Below are 17,262 nucleotides of genomic sequence, written 5' to 3' on the forward strand. Positions count from 1 at the left end.
GACTTTTTACACAGGGGGCCAGTTCACTGTCCCTCAGACCGTTGGAGGGCCGCCACATACTGTGCTCCTCTCACTGACCACCAGTGAAAGAGGTGCCCCTTCCTGAAGTGCGGCAGGGGGCCAGATAAATGGCCTTGGGGCCGCATGCGGCCCGTGGGCCGTAGTTTGGGGACACCTGCTCTACACAAATATCTCATTTTGGGCCTGGGCTGTTGCTGAAGTCTGACTCGCATAGCTGTGTTACTGTCATATGAAACATGCAGACTCATTTTTGTTTAAATAATATCCATTGCTGTTTTTTGCAGCTCTAGATTCTCATTCTAGGTGCTTCAGAGAAACCTTCTTTAGGCATTGGCTGTCAGTAAATGTAATACCGTGTCTTTGACTAGTGAGAAAGCCAGAGTTCTGACAAATCAATAACCCCTATAAGGCTGGAAAAAAATGAGCATTAACAGGAAAAAACTTCATTTAAAGATTTTTTTTTTTGCATTTGACCTATGTTTGATTGTCATAATCAGTAAGCAAATATTTTTAGATTTTCTTTTTCAAACACTGAAACCCACTTAGCCCAGAGATAGCACAATCAATGTAGGGCAGCAGAGAAGCATAGCTGCGGGCCCAGTCCTTCTAACTGTAGGACCAGTATTCATTGAGTGAGGTTTTCTAAATTGGTAGGCCAGGCAGAGAAAGAATAAAATGTTTTGTTCCATTCCTTTAAATCTTTTCTCCAATAGAGGAGATTTTTCTTTTCAGCATTGGATGCTGACCCTCCAGTCACCCCCAAGTTACTGGTGGCTCAGGCTGAATTCAGTTTGGCTCCACAATTCTGAGACTTGGACCAAAACTACTGCAGGTGAAGCCCAGAGGGTCTGGCTGGAGTCTGGCAGGCGGGGCTGGCTGGCTTTCCTTCTTCCTGTGCTCCCTCAGAGAAAAGTACACACACAAGGTGGGCAGGGACTTCACTTCCCTGTGTGCAGGAGGCATGAAATGTGAGCCCAGCAGGAGCAGAAGCCTGCAGAGGACCCTGCGTGAATGCTATGTGCTCTGGTGGATTCTGAACAAATAATGGAAGCAGAGAAATTGTTGAGTTGTGAGCCATGGATTCAGAGGAGTCAGTGCAGGAGATAGCTGTCAGATCCATTCTCAGGGGAAACTATTCATTCTTTAGTCTTTTTCTTTCCATTTAACTCGCTATTTTAAAACAAAATAATGCTAAATCAGTGTCAAGTTCCAGGCACTAACATCATACCTGGTGTTATTTAGTAATATTTAGAATCATTTAATGCAAGAGCCAGAAAGAATCTTACGGATCAGCTAGTCCACTTGATTCCTGTTCCAGAGACTGAAACCGGCTCAGAGAGGTTAAGTGACTTGTCTAGAACTGCACAGCAAGTCAGTGCAGAGCCTGGACGAGGACCCCATGACCTGCTGCTTGGTCCAACATACTTTCCGTTACTCCCACTTATTTGGGAGTTTCACAAGTAGCTCCCTCAGCTTTTGAAAGGTAGGATCTGCCCTGAATTTCATTCTGTTCTTGGAGAACCTATGGAATTATTAAATAGATTGATAAGTAAGAAGAAAGTAAAAAACAAAAAAGTTAATTCCCTTTTTCCCACTCTCTTCCAGTTAAGAGTCTGTATTCCAAAAGGAGGTACTGGGAAGTGTCTATGACATAGGATCGTGCCGCCATCCTTAAATATCCTTGGGAAGGAGAACTGCTTCCTTCTCCTGGACTTTGCTCCCATGATCTATGATATCACAGAATACTCAGGACTTCATAGAATCCCAGGCACTGTGTAGGATTGTTGGGAACAGAGGAGCTAGGGCTCTGAACTGAACCAGATGTTATAGGATCTTAGAACATCAGGGATGAAAATAAACAACTTTCTACTTCCATCCATTCCATTTCATAAATATGGAAGCTGAGGGATGGTGATAGTTTCAGATACCATAACTGTTTTTAATATCATCACTGTCATTTGTCAATCATGTACTATATATCAGGCCCTTCACATGTTATCAAATTTAATCATCACAACAAAATTTTGAGGAAGGCCAGGCAGTTCAAGACAGCCTAGGCAATAGAGTAAGACATTGTCTCTACAAAAGATAGAAAAAATTAGACGGGCATGGTGATTCCTGCCTGTGGTCCCAGCTACTCAAGAGGCTGAGGTGGGAGGATCACTTGAGCTAGGGAAGTCAAGGCTGTAGTGAGCTGTGATCACACACCACTGTACCCCAGCCTGGGTAACAGAGAGAGACCCTGTCTCAAAAAAAATTTTTTTTGAGGAAGGTATTATTCCCATTTTACAGAGGAGAAAACTGAGATTCAGAAAAGTAAAATGGATGCTACATTATTTCACATATTATGGGCCAGAACAAAATTGAGATTAAAGTAGCTGGACTCTCTGATTTTTTCTAAGTTATTTAATACTGCTTCTTGGGAAAACACAAAAAAAAGACCCAATTAAATAAGTGTCTCATTTCCTCACACTGAGTAGCTCCACAGTAAGCACCTAGTTGCTTATTAGCTGTTTCTCCTCCAACCAGGTTAGGGTATTACAGCAAACCTAAGCACTCTTCTGACTATTCTTTCATTGAAAAAATAGTCAACAATTATTTATTGAGGTTTATGTGCCGGTCACTGTACTGTTGACAGAAACATATGACCAATGAATACATACCTGGTGAGCTCCAATGAGAGTAAAACAAAATGCTTTTTAAAGATTACATAGGCCAGACATGATGGCTCACACCTGTAATCTCAGCACTTTGGGAGGCCAAGGCAAGTGGATTACTTGAGTTCAGAATTTGGAGACCAGCTTGGCCAACAGGGTGAAACCCTGTCTCTACTAAAAATACAAAAATTAGCCAGGCATGGTGGCACATGCCTGTAGTTCCAACTACTCGGGAGGCTGAGGCACAAGAATCTCTTGAACCTAGGAGGTGGGGGTTTCAGTGAGCCGAGATCGCACCACTGCACTCGAGCCTGGGCAACAGAGCGAGACTTCGTCTCAAAAAAACGATCCCACCAGCTAGTAACATCAGAACATACTTAACAGCTAAGAGGGATAAAACTTGAAATCACAGGGTCAGTGTAAGTCCTGGCTGTGTCACTATTGGTTGTGTAACTTGAGAAAGTCTCTTAGCTTCTCTGAACCTCAGTTTTCTCATTTGTAAAATAAAGATTAAAATCCCTACCCCATGAGGATCAATTCAGAAAAGGGATGCAAAATGATACACAGCCATGTTAATGTGAAGGAAATGATGTGCCTATTTACGTGAGTGTTTCTGCATAATCTCTTAAATCTCTATGTTGTTGGTTGTCCCTTGATGAGTATCACTGTATCAATCTTCCTGCCTGCAGCAGAAAAGTCTTTCCACCAGTGATTAGAAACAAACCCTGGTTCTACCAGAATATTGGAAAGCTGGGTGAAGACTTTATTCCTACTTATATCTTCCTGCTCTTGGGACTCTAGATCAATGCTGTCCAATAGACCTCCACTCAGTGATGGAAATATTCTATCCCACATTTGGCTGTTGAACACTTGAAATATGGCTAAACTGACTGAGGAACTGAATTTTTAATTTCATTTAATTTTTATTAACTTAAATATCCACGAGTCCTGAGTCTGATGGCACACAGCTGCCTGGTTCTGCCAAGGAGACCTCCCCTTCCACCACTTACTAGTTTGTTTTATCTCACAGAAATCCATCAACAGCAAGCAAAAATCATTCTTTCTCTTACTGATTATTTCTGTGATTCCCAAACTTTACTGTGTATGAGAATCACCTGGAGATCTTGATAAAACAGTTTGGTGGACCAGGCATGGTGCCTCATGCCTGTAATCCCAGTACTTTGGGAGGCTGAGACAGAAGAATTGCTTAAGTCCAGGAGATCAAAACCAGCCTGAGCAACACAATGTTACCCACCCCCAACTCACACCCCCATTTCTACAAAAAAAAAATTTTTTTAATGTTTGGTGGGTCTACCCCGAGAGTTTCTAATTCAATAGGTCTGTGGTTGGGCCTGAGATTGTCACTTCTTTTTTTTTTTTGAGACAGAGTCTCACTCTGTCACCCATGCTGGAGTGCAGTGGCGTGATGTTGGCTCACTGCAACCTCTACCTCCCAGGTTCAAGTGATTCTCATGCCTCAGCCTCCTGAGTAGCTGGGATTATAGGCATATGTCACCACACCCAGTTCATTTTTGTATTTTTAGTGGAGACGGCAGAGGTGGGGGGGGGGTCTCACCAGGTTGGTCAGGCTGGTCTCGAACTCCTGACCTCAGGTGATCCACCCGCCTCAGCCTCCCAAAGCGTTGGGATTACAGGCATGAGCCACCGCACCTGGCCAAGATTGTCATTTCTAACATTCCTGGGTGATGCTGATGCTGCCAGTTGGGAGACTACACTTTGAGAACCACTGGGTTAATTTAGCATCTCATGGGGAGACAGCTGTGCTGTAGTGAAATAAGCAGTAGATCCGGAGATCTACTTGGACACAAAATGCTGGGGCAGTAGTTGTCAACTAGGCTATCCCACTTTGGAGCCACCAGGGGAGGTTTTATAATTCTTGACCCCTAGTCTCCACCCCAGACCAATTAAATGAGAATCTCTTGGCGCAGGACTCAGACGAGAGTTGTTTCTTCAGGCTCCCCAGGTGATTGCACAGTCAAGGGTGAAAACCACTTTGCTAATTTGACTTAAGCAAATTTGTCTATTAAGTGATAACAATAAAATTTGCTGTATTTGTATCAGAGGGCCATTGTAAGAATCAGATGAGACTGTGAATGTGAAGGAGTTTTATAAATTGTGACACCTAAAAGGAAGAATTTAGGCATTATGGTCTTGGAAGGGCTTGTTTGCAATTGATGCTATTATCCCCACTGAAGTAGTATAATGCTGCTCTCTCTGGTTTGCATTCTAGTACTGTCCCACTGACCAGGCTGCTGCAGGCACAGATGCTGAGCATGTGCAGCAATTCTACAACCTCCTGACAGCCTCCATTGATGTATCCAGAAGCTGGGCAGAAAAGATTCCGGGATTTACTGATCTCCCCAAAGAAGATCAGACATTACTTATTGAATCAGCCTTTTTGGAGCTGTTTGTCCTCAGACTTTCCATCAGGTAATCACTACTATTTTATCTTCAGTCTACTCCTTTCTTTGAAGAAGCCTGAAACCTTCTGTGTTTGTAACTGAATCACTGGTGAAACATTTTCTCAAGAAGCAAATGTGAAATATGATTAGGCATTAAAAAAACTGAGCAGTGAATCATGGAACGAGCACTAGGCTTGCCACTGGGACGCCTGGCTTCTAGTCCCAGTTCTACTGTGGACTTGTTGTCACACCCTGAGCAGGTCATTTGCATGACCAGAAGTTCAATTCCCTCCTCCTTAAAAGGAAGAGGTTAGATTTGGTGATCTCTTAAAGTCCCTTGCCGCTCCAACATTCTATGATTCTGGAAGGATTCTCATGGTGCATAAGCTATTTCCTGGGAGCAAGTGTTTGCTTTGGAACATTGTATTTACCTCACGGGTTTCTGTTTAAGAAGTTACTATTCTAGCACACCTGATGGGACCCTAAAGAGTTCCCACAGCTTCTCAACCCCCAGTTTTATTCTAAGAGAACACTCTTAGATTGAAAGATTTAGTCCATCCTGTCATACTCAGTGACATCAAACAGAAAAAGGAAAAGTGATTTTTTTAAAAAAGATAGAACCTTGGATCTAAGCTCCTCTAGTAAGTTCCACATGCAGACTTTTTAAAGTTTATTTCATTACTGTTTTTATTTACATATAACCTGTTTAACTCATGTTCCTTGCTTCCTTTTAGTCATATATTTTTAGGAGATGATACCAACTTTTTACCAAATATTATCAGAAAAATCCGTCTTTCCCCTCTTTCTCTTTACTACCATCCCCTCCACAGTTTCATATTGTTACCAGAAACTCCTGTTTAATTTTTAAAGTGCAGATTGCCCGGCCTCATTGCCATATATTTTGGTTTGGTAGATTGTGGGAGAAGTCCAGAAGTCTGCATTTTTAACTCATGCTTTTAATTATTCTGATGCCAGTCGTCAGGGTCCATGTTTTAAACTCTGAGACTGAATCATTCTGTCCTGTCTGTGCCTTCTTTCGAGGGATCAGTAGGAGAGATTGGGTGGAGTTACAACTAGAGTGCCAGTAATAGCTTAATTTGTAGCTAATCCAGTATACACCAGAACTGAGCCAGCAATGTGACTGTCATCTATTAGACATGCAACAAAGGACTGAGTAGACTATAAGCTCCATGCAGGCAGGTACCATATATGTCATATTCAAGTTTTCTCCAGTGCCTGGCTCCAGGAATGACACATACTTCATGCTCATTAGACACTTACTTGGCTGAGTGAAGGAATTAATGGAGGTGTTCATCCAAGAAGCACAAAGAGATATTTGACTTGTGAATACAGCAGGCCAAGATAGATAAATATCTGGCAAGAGATTTGAAAGTTAAAGGAAATCTAAGATTAAAGGAGGGACCACATAGAATTCAGCCCATTACTTGTTATACCCAATACTTGTTGAACCATCCTGTGTCCTGGGCACCATGCATGGGCTTTCAAATCTTTTCTTTAATTCCCTCAACAATCTTAGGAGGTAGCGATTAGAATTTTTGTTTATAATTAAGGAAAAAGAAGTCCAGAGAGATTTAAGAAGCACCCAAAGCCACACCCCTAAGTCTTGATGTCCCACTGGAAATTCCAGGGCATCTTTTATGAAAGAATAAGGAGATGATGATGGACATAATATAAACTATCAGGACAGATTTAGAAATAGCCCTCCGCAGCCCCAATGTTAAAAGCAGAGAAGGTAATACAAAATAAGGACTTGTTTTACATTAGGCCACCCTTCTGTTTGTGATTGACTTCTGGCACTTGCAGGGACTTGTGTTTTTGTTTTTGTTTTTGTTTTGTTTTTTTCTCTGAGACAGAGTCTTACTCTATCACCTAGGCTGGAGTGCAGTGGCATGATCTCAGTTCACTGCAGCCTCCACCTCCCGCCTTTAAGCAATCCTCCTGCCTCAGGCTCTGGAGTAGCCGGGACTACAGGTGTGTGCCATCAAGCCTGGCTAATTTTTGTATTTTTAATAGAGATGGGATTTCACCATGTTGCCCTGGCTGGTTTCAAATTCCTGACCTCAGGTGATCCACCCACCTTGGCCTCCCAAAGTGCTGGGATTATAGGCGTGAGACACTGCACCCGGCCAAGGACTTGGTATTTTTAGTCTGCACAATGGAATTGTAGTGTCTAGCCTCAGGCCTTGGCAGTTTTTAACATTTAAGAAAATCAAGGACAAGCTCTGTCTCAGGAGCCCTGGAAGGAACAGTCTCGTGGTCATGCTGAGAGAGAGGGTGCACTGGGATTCACTTTCGTAACCTATGAGTGCCTGCTCCCCCATGTCCTGTCCCAAGGAAAGCCAATAATTGATTCTAGTAATAAGACAGCCGGTGCCACAGCCCATATCTTTCCCTGGGCTGATGTTCACCAAAGATATTAGCATAGGCAAGTGGTGATAGTTGTTCCTCCTGGAGAACATAGTCTTGTTCATTTCGGGTATCTGGGCATGCTTCATAGCACCACACCGGGGTCCCAATGCTGCTCCGTGGCTGTTTGGGTGCCTGTGTATCATATGTTATCATGTTGGACAGACTGGACAGAACTATTTAATGTGTCTCTTCCTCTCACCTGCCAGGTCAAACACTGCTGAAGATAAGTTTGTATTCTGCAATGGACTTGTCCTGCATCGACTTCAGTGCCTTCGTGGATTTGGGGAGTGGCTCGACTCTATTAAAGACTTTTCCTTAAATTTGCAGAGCCTGAACCTTGATATCCAAGCCTTAGCCTGCCTGTCAGCACTGAGCATGATCACAGGTAAGCACCACCTTGCCAGAACTACATCTTCATTTCTCTCCTTCCCTTTGTTATGGTGGAGTCTGGCCTTGACCACCACATACACCAGAAAACAGGAAAATTACTACCATTTTCCCAAAATCTGGTAAGTTTAACCAAGTTTAAGCAAAGAAACAGGCATCTATAATGTGTCGTCATAAACTTCTAGGAAAGAGAATCCCTAGTCTATTGAATTATTATTGTCAACAAGCCCAATATGTGAAAATCTAAGTTTCCACCAGAGATCTGTGGACAGTGGGACTAGCTGCTTCAGGGTTTGTTTGTTTTGAGACAGGGTCTTGCTCTGTCATTCAGGCTGGAGAGCAGTGACACAATCATGGCTTAGTGTAGCCTCGACTTCCTGTGCTCAAGTGATCCTCCCATCTCAGCCTCTTGAGTAGCAGGGACTATAGGTACCTGCCATCAGACATACTTGGCTGTTTTGTAGACCTGTTTCACCCTGTTGTCCAGACTGGTTCAGAGTTCTTTTTACAAAGCCTTTCCTAGGAAGATTACCTTAACCAGCCCATTCCTGTGTAGCAGAGGTCATGAGGCTTTCCCTCTCCCCAGTTCTTGGCTAGCAACCTAAAGCAAACCAAAAAAACTACAGACATATCAAATACAACTTGATTTAATAACTTTGATTGGCAAAGGACTGAGAAAAAGCAAAAATGGCTCACCTCAGTAGTTTTTATTTTTTAAATGTTACTATTATTTTTGAGGTGGAGTCTCACTCCATTACGCAGGCCGAAGTGCAGTGATGTGGTCTCAGTTTACTGCAACCTCTGCCTCCTGGGTTTAAGCAATTCTCCTGTCTCACCTTCCTGAGTAGCTGGGATTACAGGTGCCTGCCACCACACCTGGATAATTTTTGTATCTGTAGTAGAGATGGGGTTCCATTATGCTGGTCTTGAACTCCTGAGCTCAAATCATCTGCCTGCCTTGACCTCCCAAAGTGCTAGCATTCCTGGTGTGAGCCATTGCATCCAGCCAACTCAACAGTTTTTTGAGCATATTTGATTTATGCCTGTCTCCCTCTATACATCTCTCTCTTTCTGTCTTTTGGGAGATAAAGAATCCCAAGGTGGGGTGAGATGGAGGAAGGTGCCTGTTGGGCAAGGGATGGAATACCATCTCCTTGTGGCCATGGAAGCCCTGGCCCCAGCTCCCTTTGCCCTTTCATCCTTTCAGAGGGTCCCGTTAGACTTCATTCTTTTCAGTCAGACTGGGGCATGGGGAGGCAGTGACAGAGGGTGAGTGCTTCAGAAGTGGCCAGATTAAGGGCTCATCCTTGTCCTTTTGGTCAGAAACAAGCACAGGTTTGCTGTTGAACTGAGAGTTCAAGATCAGATTAATATGCTTTTGGCTGTAGAAAACATGTTTTTCAGGCAGACAGTGAGTTTCCAGAGCACCAAATGCATCCTCTGGTACAGATGGGCCCTTCTTTCTGCTTCACTGGACTATTGCATTGGTTTGCCCAGGCATTGTTTACATGCATTTCTTGGGACATGTCTTCTTAGCTAAATTTAGATGTGTCTGTGTGCCTTAAGAAGCTAGGCTGGGCCGGGCGCGGTGGCTCAAGCCTGTAATCCCAGCACTTTAGGAGGCCAAGGCGGGTGGATCACGAGGTCAAGAGATTGAGACCATCCTGGTCAACATAGTGAAACCCCGTCTCTACTAAAAATAAAAAAAATTAGCTGGGCATGGTGGCGTGTGCCTGTAATCCCAGCTACTTAGGAGGCCGAGGCAGGAGAATTGCCTGAGCCCAGGAGGCGGAGGTTGCGGTGAGCCGATATCGCGCCATCGCACTCCAGCCTGGGTAACAAGAGTGAAACTCCGTCTCAAAAAAAAAAAAAAAAAAAAAAGAAGCTAGGTTGGTTCATCATTTGATGGTTAACATGAAGGCAAAGACAAGTAAACGGTATGGTTGCAGTGAGGATTCAGACACTAGCTGTTCCTTCAGTATTCCAAATGGAAACTGACTTCCTTCTGGTCTTTGGTCCAGGATGAGAAACTCACTTTTTTTTTTTTTTAAATGAGGCTGCTAGACTTCCAAGAGAGCCATTAACGAAACAAAAACCAAGGCAGTCTCAAAGACTGTGGATTCCATTTGGAGGGCTTTCAAATGGCATACTGGAGCATCTGAATAAAATAACAGATTTAAGACACAAGCATATTACTTCATCGGGACTAGAAGGAAACTGGTTCAAGGCTACTTTTGAACTAAAGCTCTTTAGCTCAATTTCAAAACCATTCAGCAATTCCTATGTCAGTTAAACATTCAAAACTAGAAAGTATGGAGTTTCATTTTAAAAAGACAAAAACAAAAAAAACTAGATCCCGCTTCGGACTCCTGTAAGTAAAGGCGTTCTTTGCCTCATCTCTATGGGAATGAGTGTTGAGTCTAGTTAATCAGCAAATATTCACTGCCTTAGGCACCATGCTGCATGTCATTAGCTTTTTCAGAGATGATAACACACATCCCTAGAGGAGACAGACATGCAAAGTACCACATGTGATGCAAGGTGTTGAATGCCACTGTGGAGACAAGAGAGTGAGTTCAAAGTGCTCAGAGACAGCAGGTCAGGTGGTCCTCTAAGAAGAGATCACAGGAGCTGGTCCTTTGTAACTACAGAAGATGTCTCCTGGCTAAAATGGAAAAAGTGAGAATCCAGGCATAAATAAACATTTGCCAAATCCATTGAAAATATGGCTACGTTTCAGAAAGGAAACAGCTGAAAAATGGAATGACAGGAGATGTGACTGGTCTCATAGGTCAGGGTAGGGTGGGACATGAAGAACCTTCCACGCCTAGGTGAGGGGAGCAGAATTTATCTTCAGTGCAACAAGGATCCACAAGTTTTGACCAAAGGAGCCTGATGGTCAGTTTTGCATTTTAGAAAGATTTACCCTGTCAAGTGCATTTTGGGCACAGATTAGAATGGGGAAGAATCTAAAAGGAAAAAGACCAGTCCAGGTGTGAGAGCCCTGATTCAAGAGGAGGGCCCATCCCTGAAGCCCACATCTTCATTTCACTCTTTAAATGGAAATTGATAGATATATAAGAGGTCAGGACATGTGGGTTCCAGGAAAACCCAACCCGGAGAGACTGGGCAGTTCAGTACAGAGAATAGAGTAGAAATTAGGAGGCCAGGTGCAGTGGCTCAAGCCTGTAATCCCAGCACTTTGGGAGGCCGAGGCGGGTGGATCACGAGGTCGAGAGATCGAGACCATCCTGGTCAACATGGTGAAACCCCGTCTCTACTAAAAATACAAAAAATTAGCTGGGCGTGGTGGCGCGTGCCTGTAATCCCAGCTACTCAGGAGGCTGAGGCAGGAGAATTGCCTGAACCCAGGAGGCGGAGGTTGCGGTGAGCCGAGATCACGCCATTGCACTCCAGCCTGGGCAACAAGAGCGAAACTCCGTCTCAAAAAAAAAAAAAAAAAAGAAATTAGGAGAAGGGTGGTGCCAGTCCTCTTTCTGCATCCCATTTGTTCTATGCCCTGCAGTTACAGCTCCTTAGCCTGCTACCCATTTGTGTGGAGATTGGCTGTGGGAGGAGGCAGTTTGGCATGGCAGAAATAGCATGGACTTTGGATTCGAGCACTCCCAGATTTTAATCTTCAACCCAAGTTTAATAAGTAGGTGTTATTGGGTAACACGTTTCAGTTCCCTGAAGTTCAGTTTCCCCACTTGTAAAATGAGGATAACCATGTCTATTCCATAGGGCAGCAGTGAGGATTACAGAAAATTCAGTTGGCAGTGTAACCAAACTGGATTCAGGATAGGCAGTTCTTAATTCACCTATGGTTCCCCTTGGAGTAATAGTAACAGATTCCCTCAAGTTAGGCATATGCCTTCCCCTTCCCCTTGGAAACATCAAACTCAGTAGCATGAGGAAACAGGTGGTGGCTTTAGAAGGTAGTATGTTTGGTGACAGTCTCCTTGGATGCTTGAAAGAGAGGCTCAAAGGAGGACAGTGATATTAAAGTAATTAAGCTGCATTTAATGAGCACTTACAATGGGCCAAGTGCTCTACAGTGGTGTCTTGGGGCCTCCTGGACCGGGTGTCTCCTGTTCCTGCCGTCATTCCTACTGCAGGTTTTAGCCTACAACAAATTTTAGGCTCTCTTGTCTCATTTCTGGACCTTAAAACACTCTCTTTGTGATTTACTGGTTGAAAGTGGGTTTGATACGTGTGAAAATGTCAGGAAATGGCAGAAAAGGGGATGCTTGGGAAACAGTGTACATTGCTGTGGATATTAATTTTCATTTGAATATGAGCTGCCATGGATCTAGACTTCTGAATAAGCTTCGTTGATGATAAAGGGTGATTGTGGAGTATCAGCTGGACTATTTACATTAGAAAATTCATCCCAAAATTGTCTTTTCTTAAACCACAGAGGAGAGCTCATGAAAAGGAAATGGCATCTTAGAAGTTTTAGGCTTACTTCCAGGAAAAGTATTAGGAATCTGGACAGTATTGGTAGTTTGCACAAACATGGCTTTTTTTTTTTTTCTGATTCTTTTTTCTTTGTCCTCCTCCTCTCACTGTACACCCTCAAGAAAAACTAGGTGGTGAAGTGGGGCAGGAAATGGTTTCATTCAGATCACTCTCTTTTCCTGCAGTAAATAGGGGGTTTCCCCCCAATGGTTGGTTTTCAAACGTTTTTTAGATTCCCTGTTTATCTACCCTAACCATTGCCTTTTGCCATTGCTGCGTCTCTGAAGTAATGGAAGTGCTTTGATTCTGATGGGATACTAAAGAAGCCCCACCACCACCACCAAACAGAAAGTTAGTGTGGAGTTTATTTCATAAATATCCATTCATTAAATAAGCATTGAGGGCCTACTGTGTACCAAGCATTGTGACAGTCTCTAAGGATGCAAAGATGAGTTAGGTATGCATTCTTCTGCCAGGAAGTGGGTAGTCTACTAGGAAGCCATAGATTATGATATATGAACTTGAGGTATTAGTGATTAGTGCTTAGGTCCTGAAAAGGGACAGATGCAGTGTGGGGGAAGTCCAGATTACTGCTAACTTTTTTGAGGTGAAGGAAGGTAGAGGTGTTGGTCATGACTGGCTTCCCAAAGAGGCAGCATCTAGACATGGGAAGATATAAAGAACATTCCAGATGAAGGAAAGAGTATAGCAAGGGCATGGCAGTTGAATGCCTCAGTATAGTTAAGGGGTAAAACAATTACAGTGGAATTACATTATGCATATGTTAAAATCACACATATGATCCAAGTAGCAAAAGGAGAAAAATTAAGAGTGCAGGCTATTACATTTGATGACTGTATGTCCTGGAGTGAGCTTAACAGAGAAGATATGAATCCACTACCGGTCATGGTTTCTCTGCCTCTGGTGATGAGTGCTGATAACATGTCTAATGCTTTGGGGAAAGTTAAAGGATTTTCAGGGATAAAACTAATTCTATGTGATAATTCTGGCCTGATATGATGACCTAACCTCACAGCAAAATGCATTTCATGTACAGAAATAGGGGAAATAAGATTGGAAAGGTAGTTTTGAACCAGATGGCGGAGGGAATCTCGAGTGCTCAATGCCATTTTGCTGTTCCCCATGGCTTCCTTTTCCCTACTCAGGTCATCTGTCAGATGAGAAAATGACTCCTTTCTCTTCTGCCTGTCATCTTTTTCCTGGTCATGTTGAAACATGACCTCTAAGACTGAGGAGGTGGAAGGAGGGCAAAACCGAGGGCAGAAAGCAGTGACACAGTGACACAGCAGGACTAGGCAGGTGGCTGACCGTGCCACACCCTCCACCATCTGTCTTTCCAGAGCTCTGATGCTCACTCCAAATGGTTACCTGGTTACCCCTGTTTTTGCATCAAATAAAGTTGTCAGCTATATTGCAAGGAAAACTAAATGTAAACTGTAGCAGGGCAGAATAGTTACGAACAAAAAAGATGGGAGAAGAGAGAGGCTACAGGATTTACAGACTGGAGATCTGAGTTCAGGTCTTTACCCTGAAATGTGCTGTCTTTGCAATCTTGGACAAGTTCCTTGCCCTCTCTGAATCTCCATTTCCTAGTTTATCACAGGGATAAAGATGTCTACTTGCAGTTTTCTTATAAAGATTGAATGAACTAATGTATACTATGCAGAGAAAAAAATTCAGACAAACCTTCTTTGTTATTATTTTATTATTTGTTTTACACACTTCCATGAAGAGCCAGCTGTCTTGCTGTTGAAGAATCCATAAAAGTGTTTATACATCCCTGCCATTGAATATACACATTGTATTAAGGAATTTATTTGTGTCTTTCTTTACCAACTAGACTGTGGGGTTCTTAAGGACAGGGAAAGTCTTACTTAGCTTTAAAATTACTTTAGCATTTACAAGTATCTGGTATATGGCAAATATTCATTGAATGAATGGGCCAATTGTATCAGAAAGTCTCCCAAGTTAGAAAAATCTGAATTAATTATTTTTCACCTACCACAGTTATCAGAAAAGTATGAATTCTTGAAAATTGCCTTATTTTGATTCAGATTAATTCAGTAAATATTTATTGAGCATCTACTGTGCACCAGACACAGTCCCTTACCCTCAAAGAGTCTGTGGTCTCACTGGAGAGAGAGACAGACACATACTCTACCAAATCAAAGATAGACTGAAAAGTACCATTTAAATCGGCCTCAACACAGACTGCCAACTGACTTGTGGCTTGCATGGGCTCAATGTCTCTGGGACTGCCCATCAGTAAAGGATGTTGTATATGACATGAGTGGTAGCAGCAAGGTGAATTCCCAGAGAAAGCTATAGAGCTCAGAGCTGGGAGTTCTGTTTGTTGGTGTTTGAGTTACATATACCTCTCTACAGGGACCCACCTTTCCTTCCCCTTTAGCTAGAACTGTATTGTTGCCACCATGTTAGCCTTTGCCCTAAGACCTGCTCAGGAAGGGGAGTTACTTTTCCCCTTGGTGGGGCTCCTGATGGTTACTATCATCCCTTTCTTTATCCCCTACTCCCTGCAAAGAAGAGAATTTGACATTTCTCATATAAGCCCAAGAGGCAGAAGTGGAAAGTACATATAGCATCGGTCTCCAGCATTTTCAGCACCAGGAACTGGTTTCATGGATGATAATTTTTACATGGACTGGGGTTGGGGGAATGGTTTCAGGATGATTCAAGTTCATTACATTTATTGTGTATTTTATTTCTATTATTATTACATTGTAATATATAATTAAATAATTGTATAAATCACCATAATGTAGAATCAGTGGGAGCACTGAGCTCATTTTCCTACAACTAGAGGGTCCTATCTGGGGTTGATGGGAGACCGTGACAGATCGTCAGGCATTAGATTCTCATAAGGAGTGTGCAACCTACTGTGCAGTTCACAATAGGGTTCACGCTCCTTATGAGAATCTAGTGCCACCACTGATCTGACAGGAGGTGGAGCTCAGGCAGTAATGCAAATGATGGGGAATGGCTGTAAATACAGACAAAGCTTCGCTTGCTTGCCTGCTGCTACCTCCTGCTGTGTGGCCCAGTTCCCAGTAGGCCATGGACAGAAACCAATTGGGGACCCCTGATACGTAGAATGGCAAATTTTAGCTCAATATAAGAAAAACTTTATCATAGAAAGAACCATTTGAAATTGGAATAAGCAGGCAGATAATGAGGTCAAGAGATCAAGACCAGCCTGGCTAACATGGTGAAACCCAGCCTCTACTAAACATACAAAAATTAGCTGTGCATGGTGACGCGCGCCTGTAGTCCCAGCTACTCGGGAGGCTAAGGCAGGAGAATTTCTTGAACCTGAGAGGCGGAGGTTGCAGTAAGCTGAGATTGCACCACTGCACTCCAGCCTGGGCAGCAGAGAGAGACGCCGTCTCAAAAATAAATAAGTAAATAAGTAAGTGGTAGAACTCAGATTTATAGCCAGGAAATCTAATTCCAAAGCTTTGATGTGGTAGGTTCTAGAGTTTGTAAAATTCTTTACTGTTGTTAGCTTCTTAATAACTCCCAACCTGTATATTTGTTCTTAGCAACTTACATTTTTAGTACTTATATAATCATTTTTTATAGACCCTTGTTCCTCTATTTATGTATCCATTGAACAGATATTGATTGGGTGTCTTTTATGTACTGGGCTTGGTGCTGGAGATACAACGTTGAGCAAATACAGTTCACGCCCCCATGGTGCTTACCATTAATGGGAGAAGAAAGATCATATAACATCTGATTCCAAACTGTTATGTCCTGCAAAGGGAAAGATTAGAGTGCCAGAGGAGAACATCATCTATACTGGGGTAAACAGGGAAGCTTCCTTCAAGAAATATTTGATCTGAGATCCAAAGAATGAGTAGATCTTAATCAGATGAAGATGGGAAGACATGAACACAGACCTAAATAGCTCTATTATTTCATTCCATCACACTCTCCCCCTGACTCCTTCTTCCCTGGTTCCCCCTGGCCCCCAACCCCTCTCTCTCGCTCTAAGCAGAGATGTCTATGCATGGATAGCTAAAATACACAGGAATCCAATGGTGTCTTTAGATGGTCATACCACACAAAGATTAGGAGTGTGATCTGTTGTCTGTCAAGTCTCTAACCCCAGTGGTTATAACATTGCTTGCCACAGAATAGGTGCTCATAAATATTTGTTGAAAGAAGCAATTAGCACTTTGGGAGGCCAAGGCTGGTGGATCATGAGGTCAAGAGATCGAGACCATCCTGGTCAACATGGTGAAACCCCGTCTCTACTAAAAATACAAAAAATTAGCTGGGCATCGTGGCACGTGCCTGTAATCCCAGCTACTCAGGAGGCTGAGGCAGGAGAATTGCCTGAACCCAGGAGGCGGAGGTTGCGGTGAGCCGAGATCGCGCCATTGCACTCCAGCCTGGGTAACAAGAGCGAAACTCTGTCTCAAAAAAAAAAAAAAAAGAAAAGAAAGAAGCAATTAGTTAATTTGGTGTATAGAAAATAGGAGAGAGTTATAGAAAGGCTAGTTCATCTCAGGATGAGAAACTTTCTAACAATTAGAGACATCCAGAGATGGAAGGCAGCCTGTTATAAGAGAAGTATCTCAGGACTTGGCGTGAAAGAAAATAGCCCCTTGCTAATTTTGACTATGGGCGCATCATTTAGTTCAGACTTACCCTCCATACCTATTAATTAAAAATAATCTTTGTCCTGCCTAATTCACAGGATTGTTGTGAGAGTGAGATAAAATAATCTTAAGTAAAATTGTGTTATATAAAGTGCTATTAAATATGTTTATATTATTATGGCATAATATTATAGTTAACTCCCAGTCTAGCAACTACCTGACACTCTCTTTATAGTA

The 17,262-nt window shown here is 42.8% G+C and overlaps 1 protein-coding gene across 3 annotated transcripts in view; it reads left to right on the plus strand.

Moving 5' to 3' along the window:
- The window catches only part of NR4A3 (nuclear receptor subfamily 4 group A member 3), a 41,460-nt gene that overhangs the window by 17,908 nt on the left and 6,290 nt on the right, over window positions 1-17,262 (plus strand). For all 3 annotated transcript variants that reach the window (XM_039475269.2, XM_074395098.1, XM_074395097.1), the window contains 2 exons: window positions 4,930-5,129; window positions 7,738-7,916. In XM_039475269.2, the coding sequence (XP_039331203.1) occupies window positions 4,930-5,129; window positions 7,738-7,916 (379 nt within the window). The remainder of the gene's footprint in view (window positions 1-4,929; window positions 5,130-7,737; window positions 7,917-17,262) is intronic.

The sequence above is a fragment of the Saimiri boliviensis genome, chromosome 2 (genome assembly GCF_048565385.1).
Source record: "Saimiri boliviensis isolate mSaiBol1 chromosome 2, mSaiBol1.pri, whole genome shotgun sequence".
NCBI classification, from domain to species: Eukaryota; Metazoa; Chordata; class Mammalia; order Primates; family Cebidae; genus Saimiri; species Saimiri boliviensis.